We start from the raw sequence: 26,662 nt of genomic DNA, 5'->3' as shown, positions 1-26,662 counted from the left end.
ATCTGACAAAAAAAAAGTCAGAATTTCGAGATATTACTTTTTTGTGCCTATATCTCACAATACTGACCTTTTTTTCTTCATAATTGTGTTTACTTCACGCAATTTGGACTTTAGAACTAGTTTACAATTCTGAAAAACCTTTTTCTCATAATTCTGACTTTTTCCCCTCCCGATTGTAAATTCGAAACTTTGAGAAAAAGTCAAAATAGTGAGATGATAAGTCACTAGTAAAAATTTATTAGGACTCTTAATTTGAAAATGTGTCTAAAAACTCGTGTTCTTGTTGTAGACGGAGTGAAAAGAGCGCTACAAACAGAGGCTTTCTTCTTCATAGAAGAGCATATATATTGTACTTAATGGCAGTTCGATACAGTAATTCAGTTCAGTTCATAACTGTAGCCATTTCATAGAAGCCAATACGAATAAACACTTTCCTCTTTGTATACTATGTTTAAGAGGATGGCTGAATTTGGTCCAGATTCAGGGGGACGGGTGAAGGTAGGTATAGCTATCATGAGGCTAATGCTGATGCCACTGGTGCTCAAACACAATAACAGGTGGATTTATGTATTTATCATAGTGATTTTATTCTCAGGGAGTGACTATCGTTAAACCTATCGTGTTTGGAAACGTTGCACGATATTTTGGCAAGAAAAGAGAAGACGATGGTCACACTCATCAGTGGACAGTTTATGTGAAGCCTTACAGAAATGAGGTGGACACTTTGTTGTTTTATAGGCATTTTAAGTGCTGGATATGAATGGTAAACTTAAATAACAAAATGTTCTTTTTCTTGATATTCCCAGGATATGTCTGCTTATGTCAAAAAAATACAGTTCAAACTGCACGAAAGTTATGGGAATCCTTTAAGAGGTGTGCTATTCAGTTGATCTTACAGTGTTATAGTGCAATATTAATATTTCAGGACTTAATTAATATGCATAGTTGATCAAACACTCATTTTATTTCAGTGGTTACAAAGCCTCCATATGAGATTACAGAGACTGGATGGGGAGAGTTTGAGATCATCATAAAGATCTTCTTCATCGATCCAAATGAGAGACCGGTAATTGGATTTTATATGAAACTTTATTTACTTTTTAGTGCATTAGTTAACATAATTTTGTTTTGTTTTGTTTATTTAAAAAAAATACACTTTTTCTTTAAACATTTCTATGGATTCCCTGTCACTCCCTTGCACACCCTGGACCCCCTTCATTAGTGTACCTTCAGATTAAATGGATAGAAAATGCAAAGGTTTGATGTTGTGTTGTTTTTGTCTTCAGGTCACCCTGTATCATCTGCTGAAGCTGTTCCAATCAGACTCCAGCGCCATGCCAAAGAAGACTGTTGTGTCGGAGTTCTACGATGAGATGGTGTGAATTTGATGAGAACAGCACAACATTATAGCATCAAAACAATCATAAAGCCTAAAATCTGTGTTTTTGCAGATATTTCAAGACCCCACAGCCATGATGCAGCAGCTTCTGAACACCACCAGACAGCTGACGTTAGGTGCTTACAAACACGAGACAGAGTGTGAGTGCTTCACTTACCTTTATAGCTCCTATTGAGAATGAAAATACTGTCAGTTAGACTGCATACCTAATAAATAGTAGAATTACAGCAGTTCTAATCATGTGAACTAAACATTCAGTGTTCTGTGTTGCAGTTGCAGAGCTGGAAATACGAACAAGAGAAAAAGTGGAATCGGCAAAGAAGAAGACCAGCCTGGAGATCGCAGAGCTGAAGGAGCGACTGAAAGCCTCCAGAGAAAACATCAACTTCCTGAAGGGAGAGATCCGCAGACTGGAGGAGGAGGACCAGATGAAAGAGCACTGAGGACTGCATCACCATCAGATGATTTTGCTTTTGTGGGACTGATCAATTTAGTTTTCAAAGTTTGACAGTATATTTAGTAGTGAACAATTTTTACGTCCACCTAAATGTGACAATACAAGACCTTTTGTAGTTCTCACTGATTTTTTATTGTATGAATAAAACTTTTTTACAGAAGTCATGCTTACCATCCAGTTTTGAGTATGATATAACCAGAAATTCTTAATTATATTTTTAAGTGTTTTTTTTTTTTTTTACAATGCACATTGTTTCAAGCAGATTTACAGAACATCATCCCTTAAAGCATCGCATACTCCCTTGAGTAAGTTCTTGTTTTGAATAAGTAATTAATTCACAACTGCTATAAAAGGCTTTTTTTGAAGTATTAGTTCAGAACTAAAATTTCTTGGTAATTTCCTCACCCCCATGTCATCCAAGATGTTTATGTATTTCTTTCTTCAGTTGAAAAGAAATGAAGGTTTTTGAGGAAAACATTCCAGGATTTTTCTCCATATAGTGGACTTCAATGGGGACCAACAGGTTGAAGGTCCAAATGTCAGTTTCAGTGCAGCTTCAAAGAGCTCTACATGATCCCAGACGAGGAAATAAGAGCCTTATCTAGTGAAACAATCGGTCATTACGCATTACGTAATCATGTTGGAAAGGTCACGCGTGCCGTAGACGAAAGTACAAAGCAAGTGTTTACAAAGTGAACATGCAAAGATTAAGTCAAACTCCCTTTACAAAAAAATGTCAAACAACGATGTCGGATTAATTTGAAGTTGGAGGAGAAAATTAGATGAGTTTTTCACCCTACCGCGGTACTTCCACCTACGTCATGTGTGATTATGTAATGCATGCCGCATCGCAGAGCAGTGCAAGAAGAGCATTTGTGGTTAAAAAGTATATAATTTTTCTTTTTTTATAAAATGACCAATCGTTTCACTAGATAAGCCCATTATTCCTCGTCTGGGATCTGCACCGAAACTTACATTTGGACCTTCAACCTGTTGGTCCCCATTGAAGTCCACTATATGGAGAAAAATCCTGGAAAGTTTTCCTCAAAAACCTTAAAGGGTAGGTAACACACACAGTCAATCTCATGTTAATCTTGAGTACCTGTAGAGTATCTCCGAAAAGTCTTTAGTATTTATAAAAGATAGATACACTGTACTGAGTCTTTCTGAAAGGCATGCCTGCCATAGGCAGAGCTAAAGAGTCATGAGTGCGCGCAGCTTTTGCCTAGAGATCGTCTGCAAGCAGCCTGTGACATCATTATAAATAAAAAGGGAACAAAAACGTTTGTGTTGTTTACATTTTATGCATTTGGGTGCCGATTGCCGTCAAAACACAGACATTTGATGCAGTTTTACTTACCGCCCACGATCTGCAAATCCAGTGTGGAACTGGGACTTGTTTGCAAAGTATTCATCACTGAAATTCTGGGAACAAACAAACATACATGCAAACAAACTCCATTGCTGCCCTGGAAAAACAAATTTCATCCACTGTTCCCTTAAAGGGTTAGTTCACTCAAAAATGAAAATAATGTCATTAATTACTCACCCTCATGTCGTTCCACACCCGTAAGACCTTCGTTCATCTTCAGAACACAAATTAAGATATTTTTGATGAAATCCGATGGCTCAGTGAGGCCTGCATTCACAGTGATGGTACTTTCTCTCTCAAGATCCATAAAGGTACTAAAAACATATTTAAATCAGTTCGAGTACAGTGGTTCAATATTAATATCATAAAGTGATGAGAACACTATTTGTGCGCCAAAGAACAAAATAACGACTTTTCAACAATATAATGATGGGCTGATTTCAAAACACTGCTTCTGAGCGTTACGAATCGGATCTGTGATTTGGAGCACCAAAGTTACATGATTTCAGCAGTTTAGCCGTTTGATAGGAGAACTGATTCACTTATCGATTCGTAAAGCTCCGAAGCAGTGTTTTGAAATCAGCTCATCACTATATTGTTGAAAAGTCATTATTTAGTTGTTTTTTTTTTTGGCGCACAAAAAGTATTCTCGTCACCTTCTAATATTAAGGTAGAACTACTGAACTCACATGAACTGATTTAAATCTGTTTTTAGTACCTTTATGGATCTTGAGAGAGAAAGTACCATCGCTGTGAATGCAGGCCTCACTGAGCCATCGGATTTCATCAAAAATATCTTAATTTGTGTTCCAAAGATGAACGAAGGTCTTACAGGTCTAGAACGGCATTCCGCCCTTTATTACGTGATAAAGGGCCATACTCAAAAAAAAACAAACAACAAAAAAAAATCTCCAAAACCGGAAGTAGTGTATTTGGCATAGAAATACTCCATCATACGTCCAACTCGTGTTTTAAAACTTAGCATGAGAATGCAACTCTTTAACAGTGTAAATAAGTCAGAATGCATGAAACAGCATTACACCTCTTGGATGACATGGGGGTGAGTAAATTATCAGGAAATTTGAATTTTGAAGTGAACTAAAACTTTAACAATATATAGTATTAATGTGTGTAGTATGAATTTAATCCGGCCATACTACATCCACCATGTTGTCATGATCATGTGACCTACCAGCTTCAGTTGGGTTGCTTCACTGCCATTCACAAATCCTCACCTGTGGCCTCATGGGACAGTAACGTGTCCATCATATCCACACTTTTCAGAATCTTGTTGGAAGTCATCCAGTGAAATCAAACTTATTTTGTCACATACTATATAGTAGGGAAATATGTGATTTCAGATGCACCCCATAAGATGTTTAAAAGAAATAAAAGTGCTGTTTTAAGTGCTTAAAATGCTTGTACCTCCACTAGAGGCTGCTAAAGCACAACTATACAGCAATGCACAACCACTTTTTTACAGTGTGCTGACATTAAAATGCTCAAATGAGATTTATCCACCAAATTAACAATAGTTTTCATTGTAATATGGATATTTAAGTGTAATCTATTAAGGACAAGACTTTGCAATATTACAACCCACAGACTGTATATAATATGTATTGCACATAATATAACTGACCTTATATTAAAAAGCATTCTTTTTGATGCAGAAACATAAAGTACTCCAGGCTACCTTTACAAAGCTAAAATTATTTTCTGTATTTTCAGAAATGAGTGCCTCATACATATACACACGACCCGGATGCAGTAGTAATGGGGCAGATCTCTCTCTTTCTCTCTCTCTCTCTCTCTCTCTCTCTCTCTCTCTCTCTCTCTCTCTCTCTCTCTCTCTCTCTCTCTCTCTCTCTCTCTCTCTCTCTCTCTCTCTCTTTCTCTCTCTCTCTCTCTCTCTCTCTTTCTCTCTCTCTCTCTCTCTCGGGCCTGATGAGAGTGAGAGCGGAGCTGCGCGAGCTCACATTGAGTCTGCGCGAGCGCCTTCACTTTCTGCTGCTGCTCAACGAAAATATCGCATTTATTTACATAGAATTCACAGTGAAAACGATCAGACTTCAAAATCAGTATCGGAACAACATTTTAAGCGTTTTCCTTTGTTTTCCCCCCGTTTCCGGACTATAGGACATGGATAGATGGAAAAGTTTGGCTGTTTTTGGTGTCTGTGAGGGAGTTTGATTCGGGCGATGAGTCCCGTGAAGAGATTTTACACATTTGACTGGAAAACACTCCTTTACTACGTTCATCTACACAATTAAGCACTTATTAAACTCAGCAAGTGGAGATATGACTATAGTAAGTACACATTTACCTTATATTTTCATAAATCAAATCTGTTCTGCTGTGATTAGTTGTTAGCTGGCTACGTAATTAGCATAGTAGCTTCACAAACTATTATATAATACAAATCAACCAAGACTTTGGGTTTTATGACATATTTTCTCCGTTTGGTGTGTTATTATGGTGGAAAAACGGAGTTTAAAACTTGTTTTACCTCTGATGTAATAAAGTATGACATCGGTGTGTTCAAACATCTTTGATGTGTGTGTTCAGTTAAACTGGAGTTTATCAAAACATCCTGATAAAAGCTTACAAATATGATGTGCTTGGTTCAAATAAGCACAATAAACGTGAAATCGCTAGTAAAAGTTAAACTGGTGTGTGTATTTATCCTGATAAGTGATGATGAACTAACTAATATTATTTATGTATATTAAAAAAAACACACACAAAAATCATTGTGTCTTACAAATGCATTATAAGTGCATTTAATGGTGATTTTATGGCGAATAGTTTCAGGTCTGGTGGGTTGAGTTACCATCATGCCCCACATACATGGTTGTTATTTATAATTAATTACATTAAAGATACATTTTGTGTTTTTCAGACTTTGAGTTAACCCATATAAAACATCATTCACTAGTTTGAGTATGAATAAGTGCATTATTATTCATTAATAAACCTGATAATGATCAGTGACACGGCTTATACGAGTCCCTCCATTCACATTCACTGGTATTTGCATGTTTTATCACATTTTAGTGCAAGTTATGCTAAATGTCTTGATTTTTTTTTTTCCATGTAGTGAATGCATTGAATACTTAGTATACTGCTATTAGTATAAGACATACAGCTTATGTCGGTGTGATTCATAACGCTCCATCAGCAGCATTGATCCTCAAGAGCTCCTCAAGGTTTGTGTGTTTCCAAGAACCTCTCTTGCAGTCTGACAATGTGTGGTTTCTGGGAAAGCAGCGGTCAGCAGTGATGCAGCAGTTGTGTCCTTTACTTTTTCTATGTGATTAAATGTTGAACAGATTCAGCATTGCACAGGGAATCACCCGGGTTGACATGTACATAGGACTGTCTGGGTTTTTCATCTGTCTGGTGGGTTATTTAGAGATAAATTTGGCCCATGCAAAATAATTGGTTTGCTTAATAGTTCATAACTCCAGATGTTCCACTCCAAATCACTGGATAGAATAAGCTCAATGAAGGACAAATTAGTAACTTTTCTAATGGGTGCGGTGTGCTCGAGGTCATGGCAGCAGAAACAGTCATGATTGCACTTAAGTGAAGGACTTTTGGGTGTGACGACCAAGAGCATCACCACCCATAAGATAAAGCTAACGCTGCCTCATGCTGATGGATGTCAAAAAGCAGGACTGCATAAAGACATGTCAAATGCACGCTCCCTCACATCTGTGTGTGTGCTGATGGTGACTGTGTTTCTCCTGTTTGCCCAGTGACTCAGCAGCACTGCCTTTATGGTTTCCCGTTATTGCATGACGTTTTCTCTGACGCGCTTCTGCGTCATGTACTCTTAGTAGCAAAAGGATGCTTTGAACGCATTAACTTTGTATTGATATTGGGAAGGTATACGTTTATACCAAATCCTCATTGTCTAAACCCATTAGAAGCGGTTTGTATTTTGTGAGATCATCTGGCTTGTTTGCTTTTATTTTTCTGCCGTTTTGAGGGCTTGTTCCTGTTGTTGGGTATCCATTAGTTTTCAATAATATTGACAAATCTCAGTGAAATTCAGTATGTAGTGTTGTTCGCATGTCTTATTATCTACTAATCGTTTTCATGCTCGGTTTATGGCAGAAAGGTTTTTTTCCCCCACTCTGAAATGTGAAATGTGTTGATTTTGAGGCTGTGTTGAATTGCAGATAATGGAGCAAAAGTTCTGAAGGCCGTCCAGTTCTTTTCAGTGGTTCGGTGAAATAGCTTTCCTGCTCTTGTGAAAACAGCTCGGTAGTTTTTCTTTCATTTTTCTATCATAATAGCCATGTTAGAAGAATTGAGCTGAATCATCATCAGAATCGTTCAATGACACGATAGACGAGCAGAACTATTCAGCGTTTAACCTTCAGTTTGATTAAAGTTTGCAATTTCAGCTTGTCATTGTTAGGAGGAGCACACAAACTGCTGAGCTCCTTTTAAGAGTTTTTTACTTGATGATAACTTTTTTTTTTATATATATATAGTTATAACATACTAACTTAAATGTTTTAGTGTAGTCCCTACACTGTAAAAAATTATTTTTGATTTATCAGAATGTTTTTTTCTTTTGTCAAATGTAGTTCAGATAACATAATATTTTGAGTTTCTGTTGATTAAATCAATCGCCTTCATTGTATTAACTCATTTTTTTAAATTTCAACCACCTCAAAATTTTAAGGCAACCAAGTAACTTACTTTAAGTTAAACCAACAATTTTTTTTTTTTTACAGTGTATAAACAGACATTATTTTCTTCTTGGAACACAAAAGAAAATATTTTGAAACATTTTGTGTTTTTTTTTTTTTTTTTTTTTGTGTTGTTTGGACCCCAATGTTCTTCAGCATTCAAAATTCCCAACGTTCAGTTCACCTTTATATATAAAGCGCTTAATACAAGATTGTTTCAAAGCTGCTTCACAGTAGTAAACTGGAAAATAACAGAATCAATAATGCAAACTTTAAAGCTTTAAAGCAGCTCTAAAAAGACAATAGTTGTCGATTCAGTTAAATAAGTGTCATGTTTCAAAAACTTGTCAATAATGAAACAAATTTGATTCAGCTATAAAGCAGCTCTACAAAAGACATGGTATTGTAGTCATGTCCTGCAGAAGGAAAGTCATAGTTTTGGAAAGTAAATGCTTCTTTTTGGGTGAACTATCACTTTAAGCTTGTTTCCGCCACTAAATCAAAAAATAAAAAAGGTAATTTTGACCTTTTTATCTCACAGTTCTGACTTTTTTTCCTCGCAATTGCGAGTTTGCATCTCGCAATTTTTTTTGTTTTCTTAGAATTGTGAGATATAAAGTCAGAATTGCAAGTTATGAAGTAAGAATTGCAAGATATAAAGTCAGAATTACATTATATCTCTCAATTCTGACTTTATAACTTGCAATTATGACTTTATATCATGCATAGTCAGAATTTTGACATAAAAAGTCGCAGTTACCTTTTTTTTTTTTTTTTTTTCATGTCGGAAACAAGCTTCCATATTTAAGAGATCACAGAGTGTGAGTTCTAAAGGCCCCTATATACTTCAAGCTAAATTGAAGAACGAACGGATGTGATGTAATTTCAAACAAAATCAGGCCAAAACGAAGTTCATTTCGTGACGTGACTTAACTAGAGTGCCGAATTGCAGATCTCCACTTTGCTATGATCAGATGTTTTCTTTACTGCTTTTTTCTCACCTCTATAATTTTTGTTGTATGTTTATTTTGTTATTGAAAGGAAAACACACAGCACATATTATCATATTCATCTAAATGCTCACGTGTTCCCAAAGTGAACAACGAAAAAAACTTCACAATGAGTCTAACAGGGCTTTAAGGCTTGCTCCTGACCCTCGAGGCTTTACGGCCTCTGCGTGCTCAGTGACTGAACTGACCTGTGCTTGATTTCTGTATTTCAGATGGACTTTCTTTATCTCTCTCCCTCCCCCTCCTCTTGTCCTCTCTTGAGAAAGATCATGCAGCGAGGTCGGCCGTTCTCTTTCTGATCTTGCGCCTCCCACACGAGCTTAAGCTTGTTTGCTATGTGAAGAGCTAAAAGACACTATTTCTTAGTTTCGCTGGAGGCTCCTCGTTTTCACCATAGCCCTTTATTGGAGACCTGTATTAGATATATTTGCATCATTTACAGGATGAATCTCATAAAAGCTTTTAAGGTCATGCCTATTTAGGCCTGTCACAATCATCGATTAATCGTCTGATCGTGATTATTCAGTCTAATCATAATTATTTGAGGTATCCACAATCATTGTGCAGTTTAAATTTCAAACACATTTTGCCAGTATATTATAAATAATTATTACAAATATTTTCACAGCATTAATGTAAATGATATGGGCCTGTTTTATTATCATATTATACAAATTATGAGAAAGAAATAAGATCATATGTTGCATAAAGACTTGCTTTTGCATTGTGACATTAATTTCATGATAGTATTCTCATATTCTCTTTACTGCGAAATTAAAATGTTTAATCTTTTAGGAAAATAATGTCACAATGCAAAAAAAAAAACAGTCATTACTTTCTTCAGTCATGCAAAATATAATTTCTTATTTCTGTCATGGTTTTGGAGTAAAATATAAATATTGTACTGGTCTTAAAATATTTTTTTTAATGCAAAATACATTGTTAATAAAGCAGATGGGATGTTATATTTAAACAAGTTTAAAATAAAAAGTCAGGATAAAGAGTAATACAGTTAAAGCATGCACATATTTTAAAGGGGTGGTTGATTATGATTTCACTTTTTTAACCTTTGGTAGTGTGTAATGTTGCTGTTTGCGGTTTGAACAATGTAAGGCTGAACACCGTTACTGACAATCCTCATTTTGGCTGCGGGAGATTCTCCAGCTTTGTTGTTGTTGAGCAACCGAAGCACGAGCTGTTTTTGCTCTCATCCAAATAGGAGCAAATTTGATAAGCTATAATAAATGATCTGTGGGGTATTTTGAGCTGAAACTTCACAGACACATTATGGGGACACCAGAGACTTAATTTACATCTTGTAAAAGGGGCATTATTGGTCCCCTTTAATACTCAAATATTGCAAGACAAATATATAATTTCTGCATTGTAGTAAAATGTCCATGTATTTCACACCAGAGTTTGTATGAGTTAAAAAATAATCTCCTATTTTACCTCCCCCGCTCTGACACGGTGTCTCTCGTCCTCTGTGTTTCTGGTGGGAGGTAAAGTAAACTCTGGCGCTCGTTTGAAGTGTGCGAGTCGCTCAGCATTCACCAGCTGGCCATACTGGGAGCGCTGGGTTACTGGGGTGACATAGCCATACGAGGAAGAACTCACTCTCTCTTTCTCTCTCTCGTATGCCAGGAGAGCACAATATTAGTGTACACACTCGCTGGAGAGCTCTCTACCTCCCACCCGTCCCACACACACTCATTGCAGCTGCTTTTAAACATATGGCTGATCATACTTACAGCATAGCTGTAGCTCTGTAATTAGCCTGTTAGTCAATACTCATTACAGCTTGTCATTTCTGCATCACTGTTCATAATGCAAATAGTCGTCTGGAAGACTGTGACCTCAGGACACCCAAAAATCAATAATGCTATTGCTTACTAGTGCATTGCAATGTCTGTATTATGTCTCGGGAATAGAAATCATTTCCAGTCTCTTCCTAAATATTGCAGATCAGTTTTGAACTGGAAAAGGTCTTGTTTTTAGTATGGTTTAGTACACTATAAAAATGCTGGGTTAAAAAACAACCCAAGTTGGTTTGAAAATGGACAAACCCAGCAATTGGGTTGTTTTGACCCAGTGGTTGGGTTAAATGTTTGCCCAACCTGCTGGGTAGTTTTATTTAACTCAACTATTGTTTAAAAGGTAATTCCCAACATATTTGGGGTTCATTTTAAGAAAGCAATGCAGTAATTTTTAAACAATAGTTGAGTTAAATAAAACTATGCAGTAGGTTGGGTAAACATTTAACCCAATCACTGGGTTAAAACAACCCAATCAGTACACTCTAAAAAAATTCTGGGTTAAAACAACCTAAACGCTGGGTTAAAAACAATCCAAGTTGGGTTGAAAATGGAGAAACCCAGCTGTTGGGTTAAATGTCTGCTCAACCTGCTGGGCAGTTTTATTTAACTCAACTATTGTTTAAAAATGACTATATGGCTGGCTTAAAATGAACCTAAAATAGGTTGGAAATTAAAAATCAGACACATAATTACTAGAGGCAACAATAATAATCAAAGGGTGAACATTTATTAATAAGCAATTTAATAACCACTGGGTTAATACGATCCAATTACTGGGTTTGTCCATTTTCAACCCAACTTGGATTGGTTTTAACCCAGCCTTTTTTAGAGTGTAAAAACTATCAATTAGTTTGTATGCAACAGGTTTTGATCATGTTGATCATTTAGAGGCCTTCAAAATTTGCATATCAAATATACTACAGTAGGCTTTATAGGGTTAAAGGCTGATATTTCTTTTACTGTTCTAAATGAACAATTGACTGTTTGATAAATGCACACGTCAAGCTGTGATGATGATTAATAACTGTCACAGAGAATGGATTTCTGCCTCTTTTCTAAAAGCCTATCATGAGTCTCTGATCAATAGATCTGATTTATCCTCCTGTTTTTGGATTGAGAGCTATAGCTCTTTTCCCCCTCAGTCAGCATCATCTGATGCCTGTCTGGACGGTTTCGCTGTCAGAGCCATTAAAGTTGAAATAAATCTTTGTCCTAATGAGTGGGTGTGCCTGTGGCGCTTATTCATTGCCAGTTGGAGACGAGCTGTCTGTCATATCTATAGCCCTCCCCTGGGAATAGACGCTTTAAAGCAAGCATGCATTTCTGCATCCTATTTTTCCAAACCAGAAAGCCCAAGAAACCCAACGTTAAATGGTGTTTACATTCCAGTGTGAAGGGAAGGAGTGTATCTTTATTTCAGAGTTGGGAACGTAGCTTTGTGTTAGGAGTTAGTGGAGGGTCGCTGCATCGAGACGTGTTTTTTCCCAGGCTTGGAATTCCGTGTTCAAAGGTGTGGGGTTAGTTCATGCTAATCCCCCACTCATGACTTTCCACCATTATTCTCACAGCACATGTACAGTGCACATCCCTGTACCATGCTAATGCATTCCTGTAGCTTTAACTGTACATTGTGGCGCTAGCAACCCCGAGGTCACGGGTTCAATTTCCAGGGAATGCATGCCCTGATAAAATGTACACCTTGAATGCAATTTAAGTCACTTGGATAAAAGCATCTGCCAAATGTATGAATGTAAATGTAATTAAGACCCAGAGCGTTTAAATTAGGCCTGCACAGTTTGGGGAATTTTTTCTTCTTGCAAAAATTGTGATTGCGGTTTAAGATGCGTTTTTGTTTTTTTAAATCTCCACATTTGCTGTGCTTGTTTGTAGGGCTGCAGTTAACTAAAACTACTACTAATAAAAGCATTTCTGTTAATTGAATAAAGTAAAAATATTAGTTGAAAAAAATTTAACGAAAATTAGAAATGTTGCCTTGCCAATTTAAAAAACAAAAGTTGAAACACAAATTATTAGTTGGAAATAAAACTAAAACTGAAATAAAAATAAATTAAACAAATTGCAATGACAATGAATTTTCTAAAAATTTAACTAAAACTAACATGAAAACTAAAGATATAAAAATAAAAGCTAACTCAAAATATTAATAAAAGTAAAATAAAACTAAAATAACACTGATATGACAATAATAACTATTATTACTGAATAAAAATATTTAAAAAAAAATACAAAATAAGAAATACTAAAATAATAATATCATAATATTTTGCTTTTATATAAAAATATTTAGGGATGCACCTATATGATTTTTTTTGGCCAATACCGATAACCGATAATTCTTTATATTTGAAAGCCGATAATCGATATATTGGCCGAAAAATATAAATCCAAATTTTTGTCATTTTTGAGAGCCTGATTACAAAAACAAAAGTCTCACCATTAAAAGCCATGTCCAAAGCGCACAATTATAATTTTATGTAGCCTATATGACAGACTTGAGCTGCACATGTTGTACTTAATTGTGTTTTCCTTTTTAAAGTGATTCCAATCATATTTCAAGCAATTCAAAACCATATCTGAAGTGTGTCAGCTGAAGGAAATAATCCATTACTTATCAGCTTTTATATATCGGCCAAGTTGTCTTATTGGGCCAATAACAATAACATTAAAAATGAACATATATTGGCCCATACAAATATAGTGGCTCATATATCGTGCGTCCCTAAAAATAATTATTTTATTTTACAGTACAACTGTAAAATTTCAATACTAATATACCATTTTTACTAATATACTAATACTAATGACTTAATTTCTTCCGTTTCAAATGTTGAACCATAGAGCTTTTATTTTGGTGAAAAAAAAACTGCAGGGAGCCCTTAAATCTTTTCTGTTGTTGCAACAGTCGGTTTATAAGTGCTTCTCATTAAAAGTTAGTAAAGCATTTAATGCGAACCGAGACGAGACGCTCTTGACCTGCTGAAACATGTAGTGCATATATTTATTTAATTAAACCGCAGCCTTCGCGAGTCATATCGCAATTACAATTTTATTTTGATTAATTGCAGCCCTAGTTTAAATTGTCTCAAAACAAGCTCAGAACACTTTGCAACCATTCACTGGCAATCATTCACTTTGCAAATGTCCTATTATATAGCAAGCTTTACTTGTGGTAAAAGCACTAAAAACCGATAGAAAACATATTTTCTCAGCAGAATAGCTGTTTATAGACTCAAATGTTTCTTCTGAATGCCCTTTTATTTATTCAGCAGATATAAATAGATGCAGTTACGCTGGAATTTGCGAAGCTGTCCGCGTCATGGCACACAATGTAATGCTGTATTGTGGTGCTACAGTTCAGTTACCTGTCAGAGCTGTATGTTTCAATTTACGTGATGGACCGCAAGTAACAAGCAAATTGGCAAGATGCTGAAACAAATTGCATGTGATGGCTTCAAATGGCTGTTAATACGAGCTCTAAAGTGCTAGTTAAGAGCGTCTCCTGACTCATTCTTTCCAGCGCGCTGTTTATACTATTAGAATTCTTTACGAATGCAGAATAACACTTCAGTGCTCCAGTGACCCCACACCGTTCCCAGAATGCAAATCCAGTGAGTCACAGATTGGCCGCCGTATGACAAGCCTCTGCAGCACCAGCAGAGGAGGAGCGGGCGAGCTGAAGATGAAGAGAGAGAGATAGAAAGGCATTTTTGTGTATGAAAAAATCTACCTCTGTATCCACACCCTGTGCCCCGTGGAATGCGAACATTGTGCGGGGGAGAGACACAGTGGCTTCAGTCATCGCATGGTTTGTAACACACACACACACACACAGCCCACGAGTACGTGTGTGTGTGTGTGTGTGTTTGAGGGTGATGAAGTCAGAGGAGTGCAATCTTTACCCGCAGCGGTTCCCCTGTGTTTTCAGTGAAAGTGTTTGACTTGTCGTCCATCTTTCCCTGGAGGTCTCGGTATGTAGTATGCATGCCTCATGACCTCTTGCCCCTCACAATAAACTTTTTTTTTTTGCTCTCTCTTACAAATACAAATAATTAGGTCAGCACGATTTGGAGGGTAAATCTAATTGCAATTTTAAAATATGAAAAAAAAAAAAAAAAAAAAAATGCTGTGCTTGTTTGTAGGGCTGCACAATTTGGCCAAAAATTGTGATGCGAATCATGAGAATTGGGCAATGTGATTGCCACGAACGTTTAGGGCTGGGACAATACATTGATTCTCAATTTGCGATACAATGAATATGAATCGATTCTGATATTTTCTCTCTCAAAATTGATTCTGAGCTTAGTTTTAACAGCAGATGGTGCTCTAGGCTAGTGTTTAACCGCACACTCAAATGCTCACAAAGAAGAGTGCTGGACAGCGATTGTGTTTAGTCATTTAAGTGGTTAAATACACTTGCACCTCGGCTCAGAATGCTTTTATGACACAAGATTAATGTAAACATATTAATCTTGACACCCTTGTAATTCACTTGAACATTTTCAAACTTTATGAATGATTATTTTAGGTTTAAGAGTGGTGTTTAAAGGAACTGGAAGCAAGCAGAATAATGTTAAATTTGTTTCTAAAGCACGTAGTGCCATGTTCTGTTAAAAACGAAGCTCAGAATCAATTCGAGAGAGAATTGCGATACATTGGAAAATATCAGAATCGCTCCAGAATCTTTGTATCGTGAATAAAGACTCGATGTATTGTCCCAGCCCTACAAACGTGCGATATTCGTGTGTTCTAAGCAAAACATTCCGTTAAATTTAAATTTGAGCGGGAAATTTGCATTATGTGTTGCCATGCAAGCCAATCAGAAAGAGATTATTTGACACGTCCAGCAGCGGCTGTTATCCAAGCACAGTTCCTGGAGACTATGAGACTGTGAAATTCACAGAGTTAGGGTTAGGTGCGGCTCTGGATGGTGCCATGATGGTGCCGTTAGCGTTTGGCTTTCCAGCGTATTTGGGATTTCCACAACAGGTACAGAGCAGCAATAGTAGTTCTCCAACATGGCTGATGACAGAAAATGCATGTTATAAGCAACTTGAACTTAGAACGGATGCAGAGATGAGTGGAGCAGCATTTACTGTGAACTGAGTCACTCGCCTGTAGAAGTGCCGCGCTTCACTCGGAAACACGCAATGCGTATATTTATTTAATTAAATCACAGCCTTTGTGCTTTGATAATCGCACTAACTCCTTTTCAATTTTATTTTAATTACAAATTATTGATTTATGCTAGGGATACACGATATATCAGCCACTATATTTGTATGGGCCAATATATGTTCATTTTTAATGTTATTGTTATTGGCCCAATAAGACAACTTGGCCGATATATAAAAGCTGATAAATAATGGCTTATTTCCTTCAGATGCGCACTCTTCGCCATGATGGTTTTGAATTGCTTCATATTATTGAAATCACTTCAAATAGGAAAATATAGTTAAGCTCAACTCTGTCATATAGGCTACATAAAATTATAATGATATAATATAACATCCTTATAATTATGTGCTTGGGACATGGCTTTTAATGGTGAGACTTTTGATTTTGTAATCAGGCTCTCAAAAATGATATAAAAATTTGGATTTAAATTTATCGGCCAATATATCTGTTATCGGCTTTCAAATATAAAGAATTATCGGTTATTGGTATTGGCCAAAATTTTTATATCTGCAGAATATCCCTAATTCATTCTTTTAGTATGATCAAAGTATGACTTGATATAGATAAGCGATCTGACTGAAAACAAAAGATTTATGATTTGACATTCGATTTGTTAACGGTTCATGACCGTTTGCATTAAAATTTATATTAAAATACTCAATGAGCAAGTTTCTAGAATCACACCATAAGAAATCATGCTTTAGTTGAGTTGTGCTTGCAGTTTAAATTGAATGCAATGGGAGAGAAAATAAATGATCAACTCAACATTCTCTAACTTTCTATTGCACGATCCTCATTGGTTGCACACAGCAACAAACATACATCTGCATGAAACCAATTTGATCAAATATGCACCTGAGACTCGTTCAGGTAGAGCCGTGATAATGACCTCTTAAATTTTAGTCCTGTGACCTGTGTGGGTTGAGATTGCTGTTGTAATATGACTCGCTGTGAGGCTGACTCATGCTCGTGGTTTAGCAGGGTATTGCAGGCTAGTCATGATCTCCCTCATTACGTGGGGTTATAATTGCCCAAACATGCAGTAGGAATGAGTGAATCTCGACGTGCTGCGCCAGAGTCACTGCTAATCTGTCCCGTACGGACAGGCAGAGACAGTGTACGCTCTGGTGAGTTTGTCGTAGGCGTTTTGACTTGAAATCTTCAGTGAAATTGCAGTGGGTTTCATGATGATCCTGAGTTGCAATCATAATTAACGCACTATTAAATCTCATTGGCAGTTGTGCAAACATGCCTAATCACTCAGTGTTTTTTGACACACAAGAGAATGAGACTGTGAGCATTTGTATTAGTTGTTCTGGTTGATGGATGTTAAACTGATGGAATGTGAGCAGTACGTGTGCTGTAGTCACATGACCTCCACATACCTGGGCAGGTGGGACACATTCGGGCCGGTGCCGGGTTTTGCCAGTAAAATTCCCTCCACGCTACGCCCTACATACTTCCCTCATTAAATATAGAAGAAAAACTGAGCGCTGCAGTCCTGACTGTTCATTTTTTCATAAAGGAGTTCTGACGTATAACAAGGTGTCCAGACTCTAAGAGTTTGTTTTTAGTGTGTGTGTGTGGCATACTAAATCAGTTTTTACCATGTATAATGAGTGATAATGTGAGCGAGCGAGCGGTTTGTTTCCTGCTGGAAGATGAACTGTAAACTAGAGCAGAGCTTTACTGGAGCTCATGAATTATTCACTTTTCATCCTCATGAGTGGCAATAATGAACTGAGCTTTAGGTCATGCTGCAAATTCTTATTTAACATCATCTGTTGCCTTTTTTGTTAAAGGTTGAGCCACAACTTTGCTATGAATGCTTGTAGTTTTGGGGCAAATTTTCCATCTTTGATCATGTTCCTTGACGGATTGCTTTTGCTCCTCTTTTGTAAGTTGATTTGGATAAAGCATCTGCTAAATGTGTAATTATTAGGGGTGCAATGGATCGCAGTTGATCCGTATGAACCAGGCCCCACGTTTCTGCATGTTATTTGCGGTTTAACTGCTAAGTTTAACGATCATAGAATGAAAGTTTATCATTGGGACGTGTTTTTTCTTGCCAATTTACACATTCAAATGATTTTAAATGCAGAAGAGGAGGCGAAAATTGGAACTTTTGTCCACACAGCCGCACGTACCCGAAGCGCGCGTGCACAAATAGAGAGAGAGGCGCTCAAAAACAAATTGATTCCTCTTTTGTGTTTACTTGCACCTGAATAGACAGATACACACAAAATTGTTGATACACACAAAATACCCATCTCAGCAAGTACTGGATGTGTGTCATTATATTCGGTCTTAAAGTGACAGCAGCCTAATATTCTTGCTATTATCTGTGGCATTAATGTTAAATAAATAAATAATACAGCTTTAACAAAGATGAACCTATATTTAATTTCTACAGTGAACAAAGAGTTATTTTTAAATTTAGGCAGCTTATAAGATAAGTTTGCAGCGTAAAGTGTGTGTACCAAGTAGCATCTCCGGACCAAAAAAGTTATGTGCACCCCTGGTTATAGTTTTCATTCTTGGTGTGAACAGGCCTTTAGGGGTTTTTCTAAGATGCCGTTTCATTTAGTCCAGCAGTTTTTGAATGCGTCTTAGTAAAAGCCTCCCAAGAAATGCATCCGATGAACCCCTGAACCTGAAACTAGCGTAATTATACAGTTAAGACAGATGAGTTTCGCACATCCATACATCACTCAATATGTAGCTGCCTAGCTGGAGTACATGACCTCTAAATAACCCCTGAAACAGACTCATAGGATGTAAGTCACAATAAAAGATACTGAATCAGACGTATGTTACTGATCACAGAAAGAGAAATCAGGTGCAAGCAGCAAGATGAAGTGCACAACACACAAAAAGCAAAACAAACAGCTGTTATGATCTGGGACGTATTTCTGGAGATGTTTATGTAAATGTGTGCATGAATTATAAACGTGCAGGGCGGTTGTGGGACTCGAGTCAGAATCCGGTCTTTGCTTACACTTGTTTTAAATCATCTACAAAAAAAATGAATTTGCTTTGAAACAGTTTACTCATAAATTGCTAATAAATTTCACAAATAATTACAAAGAAACGACAAGCAACACACACACGCGCACACACATACACGTGCATTTCTGATGACTTAGTAGGGCTTAACAATGCCAGAGACTTGGAGAAATGGCTCTGTGCTTCATTCACTGAACGTTACAGTATATGCATGATAACAAAATGAGTTCCTAAGTTTATTTTGTGTGTTTGTGCCTCCACAGGAAGCTGATCTCTCTCCCTCACACACGCAAACATGCTGGAAGTGCTGTTGAGCTGTGACGGCAGTGTGTGTCGGCAAGACGAGCAGAACTGTTGATGGCTGGATGTAGGTGAGCATTGGAGCGCTCTCTGCTGGACGATCACAGTAAACACATATTTCACTCTGTTACAGCGTCTACAGAATTGGGACAGATTGATGTTTTTTTTTGGTTTTACCAACCTCTAAATAAACAACAGCGTAGCAAACACAGCACTGTGTGATGTTTATGAACTGTTTTTGTTGTCTCTCTTCCTATGTCCTTGTACTTCATCTCAACGGTTTCTCTCTGCACATCTTTTCTTTTGCGCAGGGGTCCAATGGTGTGTTAAAGGCGCCATGGGGAGCTGTTGTAGCTGTCCCGATAAAGAGATCATCCCTGACAACCATCACAACAAATTCAAGGTGAGCGACGGAACGGTCTGAAGGTGTCTGTCTGTCACACAAGTACTGCAGTGAACAGATTCAATGTGTTGACAGAGAGTAAAGTTCTCATATTTGTTATGTACCAAATCATTAAGTGCTCTAATAAGAAAATAAATCAGCAGTTATAATATATATATATATATATAGATATATAGATATATAGATATATAGATTTTGATCTGTTGATTTTTTTTTTTTTTTTTTTTTTTGAAGATTTAGTCCAAAGTTTTGATTGGTTGTGTATGTGTCAAATAAAATGACATTTAATAATCCACATTAAGTATACTCAGTTGTGTCAGAAGTGTGCAGATGTGTGTGTGTTTGTGTGTGTTTGTAGGTGATAAACGTGGACGATGATGGTAATGAGCTGGGCTCGGGCGTAATGGAGTTAACGGAGGAAGAGCTCATTCTGCACACACGCAAACGAGACGCCGTGAAGTGGCCCTACCTCTGCCTGCGTCGCTATGGCTACGACTCCAACCTCTTCTCCTTCGAGAGTGGCCGGCGCTGCCAAACCGGTCAAGGTGAGACTCTGCTTTTTACTGTATGACTGATACTTGTTGCTTTACTTGTCATTCAAATTCACTGTTCACCCTTCTTCTCTTAAGGGATATTCGCGTTCAAGTGTGCACGCGCTGAGGAGATCTTTAACATGCTGCAGGACATCATGCACAACAACAGTATCAGTGTTGTGGAGGAACCAGTGCTGGAGCCTGAGCTTCCAGTGACGCCACACACGCCCACCAGTAAGAACAGACACACTTCCAGCCATCACGTTCATATTGGACTCTCTTACTAACTCCTCATTCGCTCTCTCTACAGCTCCAGGTTACTCTGTCCCAACAGTAGCCAATGGAATTGGCCGTTACCCATCATTTGGCGACGCCTCCTCGCGGCCTTCGAGTCGCCATCCTTCAGTGGGCAGCACTAGGTTACCATCAGTAGGGGAGGAATCGACACACCCACTGCTGCTCAATGATGAAACGGTACACAGACGCACTTCACTTAAAAACATAGGCTAACACTTTACATTTAGACATTAGTTAATGCATTAGCTAACATGAACTAACAATGAGGAATCTATTTTTTACGATATTTTATAATCTTGGTCAGTGTCAGTTAATAAAAATGCAGTTTGTTGTTTGTTCACATTAGTTCACAGTGCATTAACTTTTGATTTTAAAAATGTATTAGTAAATGTCAAAACTAAGATTACGAAATGTTGTAGAATTATTGTTCATTGTTCTTGTTAACTAATGCATTGAATAATTTTAACAAATGAGACCTTATTTTAGTATTAATTAGTATTATTATAAAATAGTGTCTCCTGTATAGTGTCTATATTTTATTGTTTTTATTTTGTAAATATATTTTCTTATGCTGTATTATTAATGTTTTATATTTTAATGTTCATATGTTATGACGTGTGTGTGTGTATATACATACATATATATATATATATATATATATATATATATATATATATATATATATATATATATATATATATATATAAAGTTGTAAAACATGAAATTTGCTTTTTTAGTAGTCAATATTAAAATAAGAACAAATACACAAATTGCAAATGATAGCACAAATAAATACAACAGAATAAAGAGACAAATGAAATGAAACACAAGTTTTTCAGGAGGGTCTAACAGTATTGCTGCGTCCCAATTCGCCTACTTATACTATGTCCTAAAAGTATGTACTGTTTTTGTAAAGAAAAAGTACATACTTTTGAGTGTGTAGTAGAAGAGTATGCAAGTTTTGGGACATACTACCTCGTCATAACTGCATCTTTAACGGACGTTCTGTTGCTTAGTTACTCAACCTGTAACTGTTTAAACTACCCTGTCAATCATCTTGTCACAGTTAAAATCCTCCACATTGAATTAAATTTATTTTCCTACCGTTTCGGAGAGAAATGTAGTCGCACGTTGATCTGCCAGTCATGGGTCTTTCATGCAGAGAACTCTCCTCATCTTTGCATAATGATGCATTTAAAAGTTAATGACCAAACACATCATTATAAAAGTTCACAATGCTGTTGCAGATGAAATATAATGTGGATAACATTTAATATCTTTTTGTCTGGTTAGACACTGCTTATTAATCATTCAAGCCCCTTTATCTTAACCGTTGTATGGTTGTAGTTGTAGTTTTTAAACACTTTTTATTCGTATTTGTAGTTCTAATCAAATCCTCCTCCACAGCGCAATGTGTTATGGGCAATATTAGCCATTAGAAGTGTGCACGGATCTGCACTTCGAATTCTAACCGGAAAAAGTACACCATCTGGGTATCTTTGGAATACTCATTTCAACATACTACGATTTGGGACATACTAATTCTTTTTTCAAATACTATTTAGGACGCATAGTATGCGAATTGGGACGCAGCATATGTTCAGTTAAGAAATACTACAGAAATTAAAGTAATCAAATGTAAAATAGCATTGGATAGTTTTCATTGTAAAAATTAAATTCAGTGCTTACAATTAAATTTTAAAAGTTAGTCAAGAGCAGCGAGTGATTTTCTCTTTGTCTTTTGCAGCAGGTTTATTAGGGTGCTGTCACTTTAAGAGCTTATGCACAAATCCAATATACTGTTACACAACATGTGTTTTCTCAACAATTTGCCTTCGAAAACTGACTGTATTTACCTGAATACCCTACAAGACAGCCATTTTGACATAATTTTGAATGTATTTGACAGTTTAAGCACAATAAGCCACGAAAAAGAGCTCAATTTGGTACTCACGAGAGGTGAGTTTTATGTGCGCATGCTTTTGATGTGAGCGTGAAACCTGCGGGAAAGAGTAAAATTATGCAATACAAGCACTATTCAATTGGAGCGAATAAGACGAGTGAGTGAGTGAGTGAGAGGAGGCACGTGTGTCCATTTTAATGGCATGTTAGCAGCAGGTTTTGTGCGTACAAGCACTCCTCACATTTTTTTAAGAAAAACATAAAAGTGTGGTTCATATTTTTCTTCTTCTGATGAATGTACTGTCTGTGCAGGTGCACACTTACGTCAACACGACGGGTCTACAAGAGGAACGACGCTGTCGTAGCAGTGGCCACGCCCCTCTGGAGCTCCGGACGTCCAATCCAGAGAGCGCACACCCAGCGTCGCCCAGTGAGATTGAGCCGCACGTTGTTTTGGAGTCAGAGGGTGTAAAGTTTGTTTTAGGCCCTACGCCTGTCCAGAGACAGATGCTGCTCAAGGAGAGACGGCAAGAGCTCAGCGAACAGGACGCAGGAGTGGCCGGCTCTAGTACAGATATCGCCACTTCTCCTGCAAAGACTGTGAACGGCAGCACGGGCCCCGCAACAGACTGTGACACCGGTTACGACAGCGATGAGCGCAAGGAGACGCCCCACGAGCAGCAAAACGGTGTGGCAGCACCCGTCAGCTCCGGAGCGAGACGCAACAGACCTCCTGTTCCGCTTCCTGACGCACACAACGCCAACAACTCAGCCCAACGGCGGACTGCGCTGCTCAACTACGAGAACCTGCCAGCGCTGCCGCCCGTGTGGGAGACCCGCAAACCCAACAGCGAAGCAGAGGATGAGGACGATCTCAAGTCGCTCTCTCTGAATGGCTTCCATTCCCTCGATCCCCAGCACAACTACGTCAACACGGAGAACGTCACGGTGCCGCTCAGCGCGCACAAACTCCACTGCTCCAGCACTCAGCCCACCGTATTCAACTTTGACCTCCGAAGGCTCGGGGTGGGCGACCCGCTCCGGCAGCTCAACTACATTGAGGTGGAGATGGACAAAGTGTCGGACTCCAGCGGGCCTCACACCCCGAAAACACCCACCACGCCCTTACCGCCCACCCCTACGCGCCGGACAGAGCTGTACGCCGTCATCGACATCGAGCGCACGGCCGCCATGTCCAGCCTGCAGAAAGCACAGCCACGGGACGACGGCACATCCAGGAAAACTCGACACAACAGCACCGACCTGCCCATGTGACCCGACCAGCACTGATCCAACAACCCAGTCGGTTTACTCCTCCCAGAATGCAGGAGTTTATCTCACAAAAACCTGTCAGGTCACATTTTACTGTGAAATCTAAAGAAATAAATAATTATATTCCAAATTTACCCTATTTTTGTACCTGCAAACTCGGTTCAGACCATATTTTTATATATGTGCATGCTGTAAATTTGAACAAAAAAGTAAATTAAAAAAAAAAAGCAAATGTGGATTCCTAAAAATCTAAATTATCACATTTAATCACATACACACATACTAATGTTCTTTTTATGCTCACCAAGGCTGCATTTATTTGATCAAAAATACAGTAAAAATTTGAAATATTATTATAATTTAAAAGAACTGTTTTATTTTTTAATATATTGAAAAATCTAATTTATTCCTGTGATCAAAGCTGAATTTTCAGCATCATTACACATGATCCTTCAGAAATCATTCTAATATGATGATTTGCTGCTCAAGAAACATTCCACAAAAATATTAAGCAGCAAAAACTGTCAACATTGATATTTGAGTGCCAATGATAAATGGTAATAATTAAGCACCAAATTATTAGAATGATTTCTGAAGGATCATGTGACACTGAAGACTGGAGTAATGATGCTGAAAATTCAGCTTTGATCACAGGAATAAAATACATTTTACTATATATTCAAATAGAAACAGTGATTTTAAATTTTAATAATATTTCAGAATATTATTACCCTTTTCTTAAAAAATGGTTTAAAGGTTTATCATTTTATAAAACTTTGTTTTTGTCAAAACATGTATTAATTGAACTCTAAAGTTGTTTAAATCATTTTTTCAGTCATTTTATGATTAAGGATTGTTATCATAAATTTTGAAGTTGTTTCAAAATTTTCATATTTTTTTGCTGATTCCAATTATTATTATTATTATTATCACACTGCAGAATATCAAGCTTCATTTTCATTATGCAAAATATAAGTTTGTGTTTCTTTTGATTTGGGATGAAATATGACCAGGGCATGACAGGTTTTGTGAGATTCACTCAGTTTAAGTATATGTACTATATTGTTTTGTACTTTTCAAGTGTACTGACCTATCTTCATACGCCCATCGCTCACCATCTGTGGCGGAAGAATGCAGGTCAGAAACAGGTACAGATGAGGAAACACTAAACGGTTTACCAGACCTCATTCACCAATGCTGTGATGTTTTTCTCTCCTTTTCAAAAATATCCAAGTGTTCGAGATACGTCTTTTTGTGGTTACTTCGTCGATGTAAGTCACTCATTTTGCACTTGAGAGCAATAAAAGATGCTCACTACGGTATTCTAGAATCACATGGTTCACTGCAGTCACTTTAAACACTCGCTCTCACTCCACAGCCCTTCTGCTAGCGTGATCCCAAATGAGAGCGCAAGTGTGCGTGTGTGTTTTCAGCTGTACGCTCACGTCTGTCGACCAAAGACACGCTTCGCTGCCCCGCCGGATAGACTCCAGTGTGTCTCAGAGCGGCTCTTTTCTATCTCCCGGCTCTCAGTTGCTAAGAAACCCTGATATTTGACAAGTGTTTTCCACTACAGGTGGTTTAAAAGGGTTTTCAGGTGTAGAATCTGTACAGTTAATAATATTACTGATGCATTATGTATCGGTGATCATATTGGTAATGGACAATATTACAGTTTATTTTTAAATGATTGAACTATATTGGAAGCATATAAAATCATGGCTTATTTTTCCCTCAAATTAAAGCATGTTTTAATGTCGGTAACCAAACAGTTGATGGACCCCATTGACTTCCATAGTATGAAACAAGTACTATGGAAGTCAGTGGGAACCAGAATATGTTTGGTTACCAGGATTCTTCAAAATATCTTTTTAATTTTTGGGTGAACTATCCCTTTAATGTGCCAAGATGCTCAGTAAACTATGGAATCTTGTTTCTGCCATGTAAAAAAAACAAAAAACAAAAAACCGTTTTTTTCTCACAACTGAGAGCTTATATCTTTAAAAAATATATAAGTTGTGAGCTAAAAAATTGCAATTACCTTTTTAATTACAAATTTGGACTTTTTCTCCCTCACAATTCCATGTTTATATCCCACAGTTTTGAGAAAAAGCCAGAATTGTGAGAAATAAAGTCAGAATTCAGAATTTATCTCTCACAATTCTGACTTTTTTCTTTGAATTGCAAGATATAAACTCGGAAACTTTGTGAAGGGGAAAAAACGTGAGATTTTTTTTTATTCAAATAAAATGATAAATCTTAAAATAAATTATATATATATATATATATATATATATATATATATATATATATATATATATATATATATATATATATATATATATATATATATATATATATATATATATAATAATTTTTAAGATTATCATTTTATTTAATTTTTTTCTTTGATGGATTACAATTTTCTTTTTCTATTACTGGACGATATTGGAAGCAGATAAAACCAGGCCTTATTTTACCCCAACTTAAATATATTTCTTAAAATAATAATAATAATTTCGATATTTTCTATGACAGGTAACACATTTTTTTTCTTCTAATAATTGGCCAATAATGGAAGCAGATAAAATCAGGGCTTCTTTTTACCCCGAATTTAAATTCAGTTTTCTTAAAAATAATAATAATTTAAATATTTACCTACAACAGGTCACAGATGTATTTTTAGGAAGAGGATTTGGGCCAAGCAATAATAAAAAATTAAAACCATCTCGAGATTAAAGTTGTTAAATTTCGAGAAAAAAGTCTAAATAAAATGTTGAGAATAAACTCATTAAATTACGAGAAAAACTAGTTAAATTTCGAGAAAAGAGTCGAGATAAAATGTTGAGAATAAAGTCATAATTTAACGAGTTTATTCTCAACATTTTATCTCGACTTTTTCTCGAAATTTAACAACTTTAATGTCGAGATGGTTTTATTTTTTTATTATTGCTTGGCCCTAATCCTCTTCCATAGAAAGCAAATAAAATCA

The 26,662-nt window shown here is 36.8% G+C and overlaps 3 protein-coding genes across 3 annotated transcripts in view; 2 read left to right on the top strand and 1 right to left on the bottom strand.

The window, feature by feature from the left end:
• Nucleotides 1–294: 294 nt before the first annotated feature.
• yeats4 (YEATS domain containing 4) lies at nucleotides 295–2,801 on the top strand. The gene is made up of 7 exons (XM_067390833.1): nucleotides 295–498; nucleotides 596–715; nucleotides 807–873; nucleotides 972–1,066; nucleotides 1,287–1,376; nucleotides 1,452–1,539; nucleotides 1,673–2,801. Exons 1-7 carry the CDS (start codon nucleotides 448–450, stop codon nucleotides 1,840–1,842), a joined length of 681 nt encoding a protein of 226 aa, XP_067246934.1. The 5' UTR covers nucleotides 295–447; the 3' UTR covers nucleotides 1,843–2,801.
• Nucleotides 2,802–2,887: 86 nt separating this feature from the next.
• The window catches only part of kcnc2 (potassium voltage-gated channel, Shaw-related subfamily, member 2), a 125,670-nt gene continuing 101,895 nt past the window's right edge, over nucleotides 2,888–26,662 (bottom strand). Inside the window, exon 4 of the mRNA XM_067390831.1 lies at nucleotides 2,888–3,281. Coding sequence (XP_067246932.1) covers nucleotides 3,271–3,281 — 11 coding nt within the window. The 3' untranslated portion in view covers nucleotides 2,888–3,270. The remainder of the gene's footprint in view (nucleotides 3,282–26,662) is intronic.
• Nucleotides 5,188–25,781, top strand: frs2a (fibroblast growth factor receptor substrate 2a). Its single transcript, XM_067390824.1, has 7 exons — nucleotides 5,188–5,538; nucleotides 19,227–19,334; nucleotides 19,575–19,666; nucleotides 20,025–20,211; nucleotides 20,296–20,433; nucleotides 20,510–20,673; nucleotides 22,711–25,781. Exons 3-7 carry the CDS (start codon nucleotides 19,601–19,603, stop codon nucleotides 23,671–23,673), a joined length of 1,518 nt encoding a protein of 505 aa, XP_067246925.1. The 5' UTR covers nucleotides 5,188–5,538; nucleotides 19,227–19,334; nucleotides 19,575–19,600; the 3' UTR covers nucleotides 23,674–25,781.

This window comes from Chanodichthys erythropterus, chromosome 8, assembly GCF_024489055.1.
Source record: "Chanodichthys erythropterus isolate Z2021 chromosome 8, ASM2448905v1, whole genome shotgun sequence".
Lineage (NCBI taxonomy): Eukaryota > Metazoa > Chordata > Actinopteri > Cypriniformes > Xenocyprididae > Chanodichthys > Chanodichthys erythropterus.
The sequence above is the reverse complement of the archived record's forward strand: the minus strand, read 5'-3'. Positions and strand labels throughout refer to the sequence as shown.